Raw genomic sequence first — 16,332 nt, 5'->3', positions numbered from 1 at the left:
GTCATTTTGTTACACAATATTGTTCATTTTCCAAACACAAAACTATTCAGATATCCTAGTTATGGTCTTTTTTCCCTTTGCAATAATTTAAACAAAACATGTATAATCTTCATCAATTAGTAGAATTGAGATGCATAAGCACAAAATGATTTAAGAGGTTCAAGCAGACACAAATTTTGCCTATCATAATAGTAATGTCAGTTCAAATATTGCAAGTTAGCTCAAAATTTTATAAATATGAAGGCAATACTTACCATGAAGTTCTTTTCTTTGAGATAATTAAATGCTGCAAATATGTCATGCTCTGAATAAAGCTGTAGAGTTGCTACTAAAGAGCTTTGCACTTCAGTTGTTGCAGATGTACTAAGAAAGACAAGCTTAAGGAGCTCGACAGCGTTGGCAACTGCTAATGATTCATACACCTTCCTTTTCATGAAAATGTATCGACTATTCCAAATTTTCACAAGATTCCTGCGAGAATGATGGGACCTCAGCCTGCTTGGCCTCGTGGAAAGAACATTCACTTTTTTGTGTCTCAAAATTCGCTTCTGAGATTCATTTCCGCCACATTCTGAAATGATATTTTGGTCCTTCAATGCAGGCTGAGACTAAAAAAGTAAGTTTACTAGTCAGTTAAAAGCTTTGCTTCAAAAACTATGTTTAAAGCCAAATATCATTAATAACATACAAATTCCTGGATATCTGAAGTTTTGCCATCAATCGGAGGAATATCTGGCCACTCTTTTCCTTGTCTGGTTCCTAGTCTCTTAGCATACTGAAATGTTGCTGATCGTTTGCACCGAAGAACTTCATCAACAGCAATCCTTACATCTGGATCTTCAAAGTTGTCCCAGAAATATTGCTGGCAATTCAACTCAGAAATACTTTCATCATGGGTAAGAGACAAATTTTGAGTAGTAACAGGTTCCTTCATTATGCGTATTTTTTCCAGGTATGTAGCATACCGTTCCCCAAGGAGATTACACAATCTCATTATTGATCTTCTGATATGAATATTAGCATTCAAGACAGCCATTCTTCTAGCACAAGTTGAAGAAAGTGCTGGAAGATCAGAAAGTGAGGTCCAATCAACTCGATAAAATCTTGCCCCAAGCATTGCACGATGTCTTGCATACTGCATCACTAGCCGTCTGTAGAAGCAACATGCCAACAAGAAAAGCATAACGGCTTGTAATTAAAACAAAACCCATCAAGCATTCAGAAAATAAAAATATATATTTATTAGAAATATTTTAAATACAGGTTCAACAATGATTTCAACAGCCTGTCAGATTGATGCAATACTGAGACGTCAAACAGTACACTGACATACACCACCTGGTATCACTAGAAAAAGCAGTGTACTGAGCCATGCCAGTACCAACTTGTATGGTCTGTCGCCAATATTTGGCCAGACCATTAAAAATATCAATCTCAATTTATATTGCCCCGACAAGCATTTTAAGCTATGCTAAAACAAAATACAAATAAAGATTTAGCAGATCCTACCTATAACAAGTTGACTAATATACCTGTCCAATGTATCAGTCCAGAAGAACCGTTTAGCACGCATGGGTTTTTGCCTTGGAAATGCACAATTGATAAAAGCACTATTTCTACCATCTTCCACATGCATATCAGAATCGCTAGCATGCTTAATGTTATCATGATCTCCTGTAGGAAGTAAGTTTGTTTCCGTGCTTTGATCATCAACACCAATTGAGTGGCATATCTTTGGTTTACCAGTTCTTAAGGATTCATTCTGTTCAAGATCATATTTTGGAGACCCATCTTTAGAAGATCTCTTCCTCTTGCTATTAAATGGTCTACAATTATCTCCATCAATACGGTTGTCCTGCTCACTGGACTTTGAGCTGCTAGAATACCTGTAAAGACGGTATTGCCGCTTGTCGTATGAAACACGAAGTACCTACGAAAAATGAAGTTCTATATGAATTAAAATCTAGACAAACAATTTCATGATCAGCTGGTGTATAGAAGTGCCAACATGGTTAAGAACCAAACAATTGCCCTATAAAATGCAGGTCAAACCAATAATCTCATATTCGCCATATGCCTTGTGAAGCAACTTGAGAAATAAAATAACCCAACTCATGGTTTTTTCCGAAACTGTATATTACAGCTAAAATGATGAATGACAAGGTATCTTCAGAAAGAATGAGCCTTGGTCAATGATGAATGTAGTAACCTGTATCATAAATGTAAATCCTAATGCTAACCAAGCTAGTAAGTAGATCACTTGGGACCAGTTTGCTTCAAGTTGGAAGCTCACAGTAGAGCACCTCGATAGATGAGACTCTCACTCATGCAAGATCTATGGAGAATCAATATATGTAACTTACCCCATGACAAGAGGTTTTGTTTCCATGACTAAAACACTAGACATTCAAATTGCAAAAGAGCAACCTAACAAAACACCAATGCTCAAGAGTCTGGAATCTGGATATACTTGATAATCTTAGTTAGCTTCATTAAAAAACAAGGCCTGAGAGTCTCGATATAATTAATCACCTTGGTTAACATCAAGAAAATTTTAATATGGAAAAATAAGATAGATTTCTTTATCCTCACCCAAAGAAAAAGAAACAAATCCATATGCACAACGCATTTTAGAAGATGCTTTGCTGGATTGTTGACCCATTTGATCCAAATTGGAATGGCCACCTGATCCAAAAACAACTGAATTTTCTTTTCAAAGGATTGTATATATTTGGCTTTTGATCCCACCTAACCATCCTATCTAATTTCCAGCCAGTCTTGAGAGTCCAGCAAATTTCCATTCAATCAAGCCAACTTTTTGTATTAAATCCAACTTCCACCAAATTTCCCCAATCGCTCTTCCCTCTGTTCCCCTCTTCCCTGGTCACTGCTGCCCTCCTACCATCCTACAATCCTTGCTCTTCCCTCATTTTTGATGTGTCAAATTTAGAGTATTTGGAATTGTTTCTTTGGATGTTTTTATGCTTGAGTTTTGGATTTTTTTCAGTGAAATTTCTAGAGGTTATGTTTTCTACCCAATCAATAGTAATCGGTTTGGAATTTGGCTTTACAAGAATTTGACATGCATGCAATGAGTGTTTATTACTTATTGTTAATTGGGTGGAAAAAGCTTTTAGTGGAAATAGCATTTGAGCATTCCCACATAAAGTGGGTCTGTGTATTAGTTTGTATGAATTCATTGGACACCTGATGTTGTTCCAACAGCATTAGGAGGTACTGGACATGCACAAGATACAAGTTTGTGCATGACTGCATGTAAAGTTGCACATCATTGTGCACTGGATCAGTTGAGAACAGCAGCTGCCTGTCATAGTGAACAGTAGCTGCCTGCTCTAGTGAACAGCAGCTGCCTTCTTTGCTGTAGTGAATCAGTAAAATGTCGATTATTATTGCTATTGCTGTAGTGAAATTTGCACATCTTATTTTATTGTCATGTCAGTTATTGGATATGGACAATGTAGTTTGATACTTTAAATGAATCAAAGTTTGATGTGTTATTTTAGTTTTAGTTTATTTTTATTAATCATGATATATAATTTTTAAATTATAACATTCGGGAGTGTCACGTTTTGCTCAGGTGAGCACCTAGCGCCTCGGGCATTTTGGGACCGTGGTGCATAACAGTTTTGACTACACTAAAATGTACATAATTTGGTATAATTATCTTGTATATATAACAATGTAACTCATGTTTTGATTGAAAATTTTGCTTTAATGATTGTCTTAATCCGTAAATAAACTTTTATCAGTTTTGTAAGATAAGTTTCCTGCTTGTTCAGACAAGCAACTAACACTAGATGTTAAAGGATCTTAGTGCCTTATACCACCTAATACAGTTAGCAACATGGGAATAAACACCAAGATTCATATCCTAACCAAGATATACAAGTCCAACTAAAATTGAATAAGGATTACAAATAAAACTTTTTGTATCACGACTTCTAGGTAAAGACAAAAAAATAATGATAAGCAGGTTTTATATTTCTCCATCATACTGTCCCATATACTCATGAGCAATAATCTCTAAATCATATTAAGAAACATTTACCATCATCCATAGAGCCTGTTTGTGGCATAAAAATGAAATGCCCTATGTAGCAACAATGCAGAAATAGCAGCCCTTGAAAATTAAGAAAAATAATTTTTCAATTTTTTTAATGTGCATTTATAACTTAACAGTAACATAATCACCATTTCCATCCATCAATTATAAGATTTAGATGACAAATTAAATGAAGCTGAAATAAATGCTGACCTGTTCAACTGTAAGGTCTAACTCCCTAGCAATCCTTATACAATCTTTAAACGATATTTTTTTCCTTGGGTCAGCATTGTTCACACGCTTCAAAAGCTCTATTCTTTGTTCAGTGTTCATCACTCGAACTGAAGTCCATGAACGAGTGTGAAAAACCTAACAAACCACATAGTCATTACTTCAAACTGTTGAAAAAAATCGTGCAGTAAATTTAGAAAATTGGAAGAGTTAAGATTGTGAATTGCAATTATAATGGATCATGTCCAATATATTTTAACAGTGTGTATAAATACAAGATTGTGAACTGCAATTATAATGGATCATGTCCAATATATTTTCAGAGTGTATAGGTACAAGAAGGGAATTTCTATAGCACGATCATCATTTTCTACTATGCATACTTAAATGTACTCAAGGAAGATGATTTAAGTCCTAGTGTAGGGTTGGACTATACATATTGTCCTCCCCCATGGTGTAGGGTTGGACACGTAACAGGGATGTCAAACTGTTGTTATGTCTGTAATTAAAAAATATATAGCAAACAAGTATTTCATGATGCACATGGAAGTATACCATGACATTTCAAGTGTATGCATTAAAATAAATTGTTTAATAGGTAACAGATAGCAGAATGCAGAACCAATTGATTTTGAGTTTCAAGCATTTAAAACAACATTTTCATTCTGAATGTGACATTTTTAATTTTGGGCACCATCTTTATGCTCATAACTAATCAGTAAGTTCCTGCAAAGTAATGAAGGATATTTACACCAAAAAAAGCAGAAAATGAGTTTAGAAGAAAATATACATCGCAAACAGAAGAACCAGGAAATGCACATGAAGCCGCTACTTGATCAGCTGCTGCATAGCAATACTCCAATGTTTCCCAATATACATCAACGGCCTCTGGCTTTAAAAGAAGAAAATCATGTCGGATTCTAGGACGAAGGTCAACCTTGAAATGTGAAGGCGTTATTGTTCGTGTCATTGGTTCTTCAATATATGGTTTCAGTTCCATGGCATATGTAAGAACAGCATGTGATAGCCCATTGTCATCTTCAGCAGTTCCTTCTTTCACTACTCGTATCAACTAGAAATATGTGAACAAACCATGTTAGCCTTCACCTATATCTGCTTCAATAATATTATAAAAAAGTAAAAATAACTAAAGAAACTAGTTGCCCAGCATCCTTTGGAATTTGGCAACTCTTGCAAGGCTAAAAGGTATTTCTGCAGCTAGGTGAGAATGAGAGTATATATGGTGTCATAAACTGCAAGAAAAGAAGTTTCGCACAAGCAAGAAACAGATTTGACTGCAGAAGTCTTTGAAAATGTCCTTTTTAATAATTCAGCTGAAAAAATTTGTAATAACCATATACCTGAGGTCCAATCAAATCAAACACTACGGTAAATCTCATATAACATGGAAGCACACAAGAAATGAAGCCAAACAGCAAGGCAAAGAATTCATACACCCAGGGTTACACACCATTGAACTGGTAAAGTGTTTCTATACATAATGGATGGTGGATACAGAAACAGTTAAGAAAAGCTACTATATATAACAAAAGACAGAATAGTACTCTGAGTTCTCCATTGGTCATTGATTAGTGTATCCGACAAAGCAAAGCATGTGATAGGCAAATATAAAAGATATAAGATAAGAGAAAAGATTATAAAAAAAGAATGCACAGACAGAAGTAACCATGGTCAAAGAAATAACCATTCATCAAATATGATAAACTGCAACTGTTGTGTGGTAATTTATTTAAATACCTACAAACAAATCATAAACAAATGAAAGAAATTGCAACAAAAGAACCTTTCTTAGAGGACTCATAATGCTACATAATAAAAAAAATAGGACCTCTACAACTCACCAAACACAGTTCCTAACAACTATAGTATTCCCAATGGAACAGAACATAACATACCATGCAGAGAGACGTTGTTAGCATGAGTCATATGTCAAACCATACCAGAGGTACTGACATATGACTAAGCCATTTTTGGTTTATGCCAATCAATGGGGGAGCATGCAGACCAGCACAAAACATGAGATATTAGAACCGCATCAGTATGTCCCTGTGCCATGATCTGGCAATCTCTGCACCTAAACAGTATCCCCATGCCATGAACTGGAAATCTCTGCTCCTAAAAGCCACACACGTTTCTTAACTCATATAATACCTAGAATAAAACTAGAACAATATTCAAATTAAGACTCTAGAAACACAACAAAATAAGGACTATTAACAACGACACAAGGACATATTTCAACCAAATGTTACCTGGACCCTAGTTGTGAATCAATCCTAACTTGAACAAGTCTTATGTTGCATCAAATAGGAGTTTACTACCATTTGTGTCAGATTTCAGGAAAAGAGGTGTGAGAAATCATAATTTTCTAAATTCTAAGCACCAAAACATTATGTAATGGATAACATAAATTTCTGCATACAAATTAAGCACTGGGAATAAATTAACAAGTCCTTGTTGGTGTTTCAAAGTAGAGAATTAAGCACAACTTATCAAGCAAACTAAAAAATTCAGGTTATATCTGTCTCCTGTAGTCCTAGGAACAAGATAATTACCTTCATTCGAACCAGAATATTAATTATATTTGAGAGTCGACATGTCGCTCTAGAGTCAAACAAGCTCTTGTACTCAGAAATAGATACATCAGAGAGCCTTAAGCCAAGTTTACAACGCTCGACCATATTTTCAATCTCCTTTGGAGAACCTACAACTTGCAAGAACAGTTCAAGCGGCATTGTTTTTATAGCTTCATCAAGTGCAAATAATTGGCATGTGCTGGGACTCTTCAGGTCATAGCTGCATTGATTAGAATTAACAGCACCATGCCAACTAGGCAAATTGCTGACATAACTCCACAGAAATCTATGCAAAAGCCTGGCGCGGACCATCCTAGCAGATGCAAAACCATTAGCACGCATAGCCTCAAGCAGAACAGGTTTGTCATCCACATGCTTTGATGTCATTCCCAAACTTGTTAAATTGTGCACAGGTTGTCCAGTCCTTGATCGAGCTGATGCTTGTCCACGAATTCGACCATCAAACTCTCTCTGTCTTCTGTAGATTTTGTCTAAAAGTTCTGGTGACAAGTTGTCGACAGAAGGATGCAAAATCACATCAGTTATGCGATGGCGATTAAAATTTGTCACCACAGGGAAGCTAACCTGGATACATTTGCATAAGCCCTCCTTTTGCAGCTTATTCAGTGTACTAGTTAAAGTTCTCCTGCCCATTTTTGTGTTCTTACCCTTCTCGAGTTCCTCTAGCCACCTATAGAGCTCAGCTGTCAAAATAAACTCCTCTTTCTGCAGGGATGAAGAGTATGCATGTTAAAGAATACTGCCTACAACCATAATTTAGGAAACAAATTATCTTTATGATGTAGCAGAGATTAGACATGTTTTCTCATGTTATTCTTATAATTTTAGAAAAATATGACAAATAAATTATTAAAAAAGAAATGTGCAACAAGGGCATTCTAAATGTTGAGTGGCAATCTATACATGTGCATGATACCACATAATAGGACCCTGAACTTGGATTTTGTTTGAAGCAACTATAGAGTATAGACTCAATTTCTTGTAGCAAAGACATAAAATGAAATGGCATTATTAAGCAAGAATGTTGACCTGCCATCAGTGTAACAAAATTCACCAAGCAAATTCAACCTTTAATTTTTATTTATTTATTTATAATATGTTGCACTATTTTTCTAAATGAATAACAATATGTTAGCACTAATTATTTTATTTGTAGAAAATATGTTTTCCATCAACCAATTCTATCTTTTCTTCTTATCCTGCAAAAATAAAATAGATACTGCACTATCTATTACTTTATTTAATGCTGCAACGCCCAGTTGTCCCTTCACCCTTGATCAATAACTATTGCCAAAGATACTCTTCCTCACAATCAAGCTTACAAGAGAGTTCGGTTGATGCCAAACATACATGGATCCAGTGCTAAACGGTTAATATTTATTGTAATTAACAAAATGAGGAAACTGTAGTTGTGCTTTCCAGAAGTATCCCCTGTCTAGATGGCATCTAGTTAATGTTTATTGTACTTATCAAAATGGGTAAGTGTATTTGTGCTTTTCAGAAGTATCCTGTCTATATATATTGCATCTATGTTAGTCACTCATGTCCAGAACAACTCCAGATGGAACCCATCATAAGGCTGCAAAAGGGTTTCACAGCCAGTAAGAGACGGTGTCCATATTGATGTGCAATGCTTGTGAATCAATGGAGGTCTCAATAAATGAGCAAAAATCCACATCTGCAATCTCAAGTGGCAATGGGTCCAGGGAAATGGCCACTCTTAATTTGTGTTGAAGCCTCAATTGTTCAGCCCATTAGTTTGCCAAACCCCACACTGCCGGGAGCCCTTGACACTAGGCTTTCCTTTTTTCTTCTGCTATATAATAAGAAAGAGTGGCAATATGGTGAAACATGTCTATGCCACTGCTACAGCACACTTTCACATGCCTAGAATTAATGCAATTAAAGTTCTTAGAACCTGCATTTTAGCAAGTAATTAAATGCAAAACAAGATGTGGATCTCATCCAATTACGTGAAAAAATGATAAGATACCCAGGGTTTGTCAAAGATCTGATGCTAATCTATATAGTGAGCCATTACCATCACATACTGATGGACTCCCACAAGGGTGATCAAAATTTGCTATTAAAGTGAAAAAGAATAACTATTACTGTCAGGTAGGCCTTGTACAAGCATTGGTCAAGCATACACCCTAAAAAATATAATGACATTTAACAATCCTCATTCTGTACTATGGTCACACTTGCAACTAAGATAAGTACATATTTACAGAGCAGAACCCTAGACCGCTCCTGTGATGAGCCCACCTTGACTGGCCCAAGACAAGGGCCTTTTGGTTGAATTATCTATTTTTTATGTATTTCACCATATATTAAGTTCTTATTTAAGGTCAATTTTAGACTCATATATCAGGTTATATTCTTATATATAAATCCTATTCTGGTCACAGATAGATTTTAGACTTTGGAGTTTGGAGTATTCCTGAACCATTAAAAGTTGCATTTAGAGAATTTTAGACATATCCTTCGATATGATTTCAGTTTTCCTAAACAGGAAACTTCTCTCCCTAGTTCTGTTGGCTGGTTTATTGTGTATATGGCATATTGTAAGTCTTCTCTCTTGATATTGGTTGTTTCATTATTACAACAGATCTATAAATTCTCTCTCTTTTATCCTTGGTTGAAAGTTTCATCCAATTACAGGATACCTTGATAGGGACACGTCTTATCAAAATGTGATGTATTTCTAAAGGAAGCACAACTCAAGAACCTTCGTGTCCTTACAGAGCATGTAATAAATTTGGTGACATATACAACATAAATGAATGTACGGATGAAGAAAATTCATTGTAAAATGAATAGAAGCCAAGATGAAAATAGGATCCCTGTATAGTAGATATGAAATTAATATGATAACCCTAAACTCCATCTTCTCCAATGTTATAAGCTTATCAAAGCATACAGCAGGCTTGTAGCAGATGTCACTGGGCTGTAAGGTATTTTGAACACAAAGAGGACAACTAATAAATCATCAAAATTTATCTATTAGAAAATCATATTGTATACTGAGCAGAGAACCAAACACCCAATGTTCATATATAGTTTACAACAATTTTTTAAGTAAAGTGGTCAACTGGTCATGATATACAATATCAAATATCCAATAATATGATCATCCACAATTGTAATATGATTTTACCCACAATTATCATCATCAAAAAAATGAGAACTATGAAACCAGTGCCTATACATTTTGTGGGAACAATAGCAAAAAATAATAAATGTGCATTAAATAATAATGATCTCAATCAACATATTCTCAAATGATGAATTTAAACTTAGAGAAAAAGTGTGATTAAACATCGTTAATGTGGACAGGTCAAAATCTATTAGACCAGAGGATTTAACTTAAATTAAACAGTTTTCATTAGTTAACATGGACATCGATCAAAAGGGCATATAGGCCCATTGCTTAATAGCCAACAACTGGCTAGATGCAGCATATATAAGGAGACTACAACTGCAGTTTACAAAGAACAATATGACAGCATGGTGAAAATGCAACTAAATATAGTACCAAGTTGAAGTTCCTAAAAGATATCAAGGTTAATGTATAATATCATCTCGTATAGGTCAAGGTACCCCTTTAAAAGATGGCGGGATGAAAACCTAGCAGTGGACCAGTGATATGTCCGCAAAATAGAAAACAAAGATGTTATTTCCACCAGCAAGACCATTATTTATAAGTGACATGCACTGAAGCAGGTGGCACATACCCTTATGAGCTAAGAACCCTTTGTTTCACCAAAAGTGGATGTGTCAACTGTCAAGTAGACTTCAATTGGCTTGACTTAAATTTCAAGAAGTTAGCAACACTTTAAAGTGTGTACTTATTGCACTGATGTGATTTTGTGATGGTACCTAAAAAATTTTACAAATATGAAGTTAATCTAACATAACTCAGACCAGCTAGGCTTATCCTCGTGCTTGCTTGACCACCTTGAGGTGTTCGACAGAAGCCTAAACTCGATCAGTTTTACAACATTAAATTTGCTAGTTATATACTTAATAACTCCAAACTAATATAGTCCAAACTTGTCAAACCAAACTGACCTTAAATTTTCTTCCCTACCAATGCCACAACAAACAACAAAAGCTCTATTGAATTTCAAAGCCAAGAACTTGACTTTGGAAAAAACAATCACCTTCAAGTAACTTAAGCTCAAATGAACTTTTATGATAACATATTCCAAGACCATTTTAAACCTTGTCTCATGGTAGAACATGGTCTCTAAAACACAATAGTTACTACCAAATACCCCTATGAACTCATTATACCTATTATACACCACAGAGCTCCTTTCATAAAGTTACATGCAGGAAGATAGGATTCCCATATTTCAAGCCTTTCCAATACTTTTTTTAGTTTTTGCATCTGAATACCATCATCTCATGCATCTCGTCATGGATTATAACATATCCCCATTATTTCCATGAATAAATCATGCATACACAACAGCGGTTCAATGTTTGTCACCATAAAGGGTATTTACTTGAAGAACAATTCTGAGCAAAATAGAATTATATTTTTACTCTGATAAATAAGAAAAGGAAAAATAAGATTAAGTTGGATGATCATAAGTAAGTTTAAACTGACTGGTAATTTAATTATGCTAAACACAAATATAGGCATCAAGAGGGAACTCAAAAGAAATTAAATAAAAAATGATGGAGAATGATAATTTATAACCTTCAGCTTCTTTACTATTCTTTCTTCCCTCCTAGTTCTATTTGAAGTCGACAATCGGTGATGCCGTTTCACAACTTTAACTTCGGGTGAAACCGATGAAACAAAACGGCTTTCTTCCCATTGGCAAGCATTCTGTTTCAGCATTATCTCCACAATTGCAGGTTTTGAATCATAAGATACACTTGGAAGTTCAGTGGCATTATTTTGCTGGTCCCCTCTGCATTTGATCTCTTGTGCATCTCGATCATGTTCAGGAGGCATGCCAGAAGGTGCCAATCCAACTGCACAATCTGTTTTCTCTATGGATGAAAGCTCACCAGTGGAGCACGAATTTATCGACTGGAGCTCGAGCAATGTTAAATTTTTTGATTGAAACAAAAGCTCATTTGTACCTTGAAGTGCTTCATGCTTGCCAGGAAAAGTGTTGATTGCGTGATGTGGGTAATTTCTGAATGTCCACATTCGATAAAGTGGCGTTTTCTCATGAATTTCAGCCTGCCAACACATCCTAAACCTCTCACGCATTGAACTAATCCGGCTGTATAGCTTTTTAGGGGTGAACCCAAGTCGTCTGCAAACCTGATTGCAAGTCACAACATTTAATAAAAACACAATTCTCTTGAATAATAAAATAAATAGAATTGAGAAGCTTGCATTAAAGAACTAATTGCTCTATTCTTAAAGAAGACAAAATGACCATTACCTATCCTATCTCAATACTGGTGAGTCAGGATAAATGAATAGATCAAAATTGACTCCTCAATTAAGTAATGAACTATCTATTGTGTAAATTAATACAACTTCAGCCATAATATAGGAAATTAACAGTGTAGCAAACTCCACAGAAATTTACTTGCAGGGACAAGTCAAAGCATGAAATTTTGCACAAGCTGATCACACAATAACCAAGATATAATGTCCACAAATTAGAGTTTGTAAAAACTAAAAAGACCATGATCAGAAACATGGGCATCAAGTAGATACAGTGATGTGATTACAGAAATGCATGACACAGCATAAAAGTAGTAAGGTAGGAACTAAACATCAAAACATAAAAAAATATAGATAACTTGTCAGTAATCATATGGTTGCACCAAATGTTTGAGTCCTTATTTGCACAAGTCATGAATGAACCTAACAACCAAATTCATTTCTCAAGATGATGTTTCTATTATAAGATGGCATCCCATGTTTCTTGTTTGAAGACCGGTCTAAAGGAGAAGGTATATTCTTTTATTTAATTTTTAAATCATTTTAGAGACTTAGAACAGTCTTCTACATATATTATAAGTTGCAGCAAGAAAACATTTTCTACATTTCTAATTACTTATCCATATTCTTAAGAAAGGACGGGCTTGATTAAAGATTCCAAACAAGGATAAAAATCTGAGCCTGATTGGAGGATCCATTACCACAAGGAAGCTTAATTATCATCAAAGAAAAGGAAGACTATCAACCAAACATCTTATCAAAAAGAGAGTGTATTTGTCAAAACAAATTTGAAAAATATATACCCCCAAAAAAAGAAAGAAGAAATGATTAATATTCCTTGATTTACAGAATGCATTTTTCTTGATCATATAATTTCCATATTTTTGTAGTCTTCTTTTTTTCGCATACTGTGTGTGCATAAGAAGAAAGGGGATGTAACCAATAACCCAATAATGTCCATGTGTGATATGAAGCCACATTTGTAGGAATGATTTTTTAAGCCAAAGCAAGTCTAGTACTTATCCTTCGTTGGTGTGATAATATCGTTTACGCATGAGGCATGTCTAATAAAACGATAGGATCCCTAAGCATGATGCCTAGGAACCAGAGCAAATGTGATATCATCCTCACTCCCTCTATATTTTATCATTTATTTTTCACTATTATTATCTCTCTATTCTCTCTCATTTCCTTTCCCTATTCTTAAATCCAAAATTCTTGTCTTCATTTGTTTGTCATGTGTCATATTTAACATATGAGCATCTATCCAAAATAAGGTTTGGCATCATAACAATTTTTCTACTAATAGACCCAAACCTTCATTTGTTGCTTCTGCATTCTGTCATGTCCTCCAACATGTCTCTTTCAGTGTCCCCAAATGACCTAGTAGCCCTCCTCACTTTGCCTACCTAATTGGTCGAACCATAGACCGAATTAGGCACTGGTAGAGTAGGCATAAGACGCTTTTCTGATCCAGAAAAAGGCTCTTCAAGTCTCTTCCCAATTAGCAAGGAGACAAGGAGGACCATAGTTCAAAAGTCGATACTGAACCCTATACTTGTTGTTGGCCAGATCCATACTAGTCTATCAGAATATCATGACACAATACACCAGCATTTCGTTCAGCACCATGAAGGAGGGAGAAAGAGGAGGACAAAAAGAGGAGGAGGAGGAGGAGAAGGAGATCCAGTGTAGGGGGACGAGGATAAGGAGAGCTGAATAGCAGGTGGAAGATGCGGAGGAGAAGAGGAGAAATAGAACAGAAGAGGAGCAGGAGAAGAGAAGAGAAGAGAAGTACCAGAGGGTCAGCGGGCGAGCCGATAGCCAAAGGTGACACGAGGTGCGACGAGAGAGAGAGAGAGAGAGAGATGAGATTAGTGCACTGCAAGACTTTTTTCTGTGGAAGTGCATTAAAAAATCCTAAGCCCCACTGACCTTGAAAAAAAATACAAGACTTTTGTCCACATGACGATTCAAGCCTGAACCGATAAACTCAGCCAAGTATGTCTTAATCCAGGCAAAATTTAAAACCATATTGGGAACCATTGCTAGCCGCAAAGTTCCTGAATTACATTTATTCATTTGGATAGCCCAAAAGGACTATAATCCTCAACATACAAGGAAGTGACTCAGATTGAGTAAACAGTATATGAGGCCAACAAAAGTAGTATAACCAGAACTCATGAAATTATAGTAGAAAACTAGAATAAAGTTGGAAAGGTAAGAGAAAAGGCCTGCTGATTGTTGATGAGTACCTCAGAAATCGTTAATCCTTTTTGTCCTTCGGAATCAACCATATCATATATGCGATGCTCTAAAGGAAGCTCAACAAACTGATCAGTAATATGACCCCTTTTTCCAATTTTTATCAAATTTTCATTATCAAAGTTATCATGTGAATGCATTCCTTTTTTGGGCTGGAAATCTCTCGAATCAAATTTCTTTAGTAACCTTAAACAACTGACAACCTGCAATAAATGAAAGAAAACCACAAGAGTCTGCGTTCATGACAACTTAAAGCATCCAATAAACTGAAAGCATAAAAAGATAAATTATTGCAGGAACTTTGACAGAAGAAAAATATTTCATGATGCAAAAAATGAGATATGAGCTACAAAATGGAGCACTGATGGTTTTAGAAGTTAGCAAAAAGATTTTATCCTGTGTCCTTTACAACTTCTCCTGAACTTCTTTGCCAACACAAGTTTAAGCTCTCTCTCTTCCAGGAGTGTTTCAGACCATTGATAATTACAGATTTAAAACTGCTGCAATAATCACAAATTTCATTGGACTTCTTCCACAATCATAATTGTGCAGTTCAATAATCCAACCATTAAAACATATGATACTTCCAACCAAGAACAAAAATCTTGATCCAACAACATACCACACTGCCAGCAAAAGAGAGAGTGAAACGACGAGGAGGCAGTGAAGGAAAAAAGAGATGGAAGACGGAGGAGGAACAACACCATGCAGCAAAGTAGATACCATGACATGAACAAGTAATGGAGGAGGGACAGCAGTGGTGCCGGAAAGGATGATGCAATGCTGCAGTCCAACGGAGAGGAGAAGAAACATGGCAATGAAGAGGTGTAATTGCCACCAATTGCAGACCAAACAAGTGTACTTGCAACCAATTCACCATTGCACCTGTAAGAATCGGACTGTACAAACCGGTATGGTCAGTTGATAAAACCTTGCTTTCAAGTTTCGGCCCTTTTTTTTTTCATAAGTTCAGGTTCATGCATGAATTTAAGGTAACCATGTAAAAGTTCAAAAACAAAAATGTGAGAATTTATATCTAAACACTTCTAAAGATCCTCACATGTTACCCGACCCATTAAGTACTACATATGCCTAGACATGCCCCACAGGCCCACACCATATATCGTGCAGATGTGGTACCCAGCAGACCAGCACTATAAAAATCCTGCTAGTTTACTCTTCCCTCATTCCCTTAAAATTTGAAGAAAAAGAAAACTAACTTTAGAGATCACATGTCTGCATGAACTCTTCCTTTTGTGTCAAGGCCTGTAATTCAAAAAAGATGTTTGCTTCTAAGTTCTGGATATTATGATCTCTTAGTTGAAAGTTATGCTCCATTAACTTTTGGTACATTGTGAACCAACATAAATTTAATATATACCAGCATGCAGCAAGAATGCAAACAATCAAAATTTTGGAATCCCATCAGCACAACCATTTTCACAAGGAACAAAATGAAAACATCTCATAAAGAGTAGAACAGCTCATTAAATGTGAAAAATTGTGGGCAAGGTTTAAAATTATGGTTCAGTGCTGATACTGGTCGGCAACTAGATGGGTATGGTTTCCTTAGAAGTACAAGCAGAAGAACAACAGCAGAAATTCCAACAGTAAATGATTTATAATAGAAGTTTCATCTGTGCGTGCATAAGAGAAATCTAATAGCGGAAGAAACACAAGAATGTCAGCATAAGGTAAAGGATAAGATGTTGTGACTCTCTAATTATTGATAA

General features: G+C 35.6%; 1 protein-coding gene across 4 annotated transcripts in view; it reads right to left on the bottom strand.

Moving 5' to 3' along the window:
* The window catches only part of LOC103975842 (uncharacterized), a 29,315-nt gene that overhangs the window by 7,739 nt on the left and 5,244 nt on the right, over positions 1-16,332 (bottom strand). For 2 of the 4 annotated variants that reach the window (XM_009390940.3, XM_065096058.1), the window contains exons 5-12: positions 14,590-14,802; positions 11,624-12,202; positions 6,871-7,617; positions 5,085-5,366; positions 4,277-4,432; positions 1,533-1,930; positions 689-1,151; positions 255-608 (exon numbers count right to left, since the gene is read on the bottom strand). In XM_009390940.3, the coding sequence (XP_009389215.2) occupies positions 255-608; positions 689-1,151; positions 1,533-1,930; positions 4,277-4,432; positions 5,085-5,366; positions 6,871-7,617; positions 11,624-12,202; positions 14,590-14,802 (3,192 nt within the window). The remainder of the gene's footprint in view (positions 1-254; positions 609-688; positions 1,152-1,532; positions 1,931-4,276; positions 4,433-5,084; positions 5,367-6,870; positions 7,618-11,623; positions 12,203-14,589; positions 14,803-16,332) is intronic. The other 2 variants (XM_065096059.1, XM_065096060.1) reach the window with 2 other exon arrangements.

The sequence above is a fragment of the Musa acuminata genome, chromosome BXJ2-2 (genome assembly GCF_036884655.1).
Source record: "Musa acuminata AAA Group cultivar baxijiao chromosome BXJ2-2, Cavendish_Baxijiao_AAA, whole genome shotgun sequence".
Taxonomy (NCBI): domain Eukaryota; kingdom Viridiplantae; phylum Streptophyta; class Magnoliopsida; order Zingiberales; family Musaceae; genus Musa; species Musa acuminata.
The sequence above is the reverse complement of the archived record's forward strand: the minus strand, read 5'-3'. Positions and strand labels throughout refer to the sequence as shown.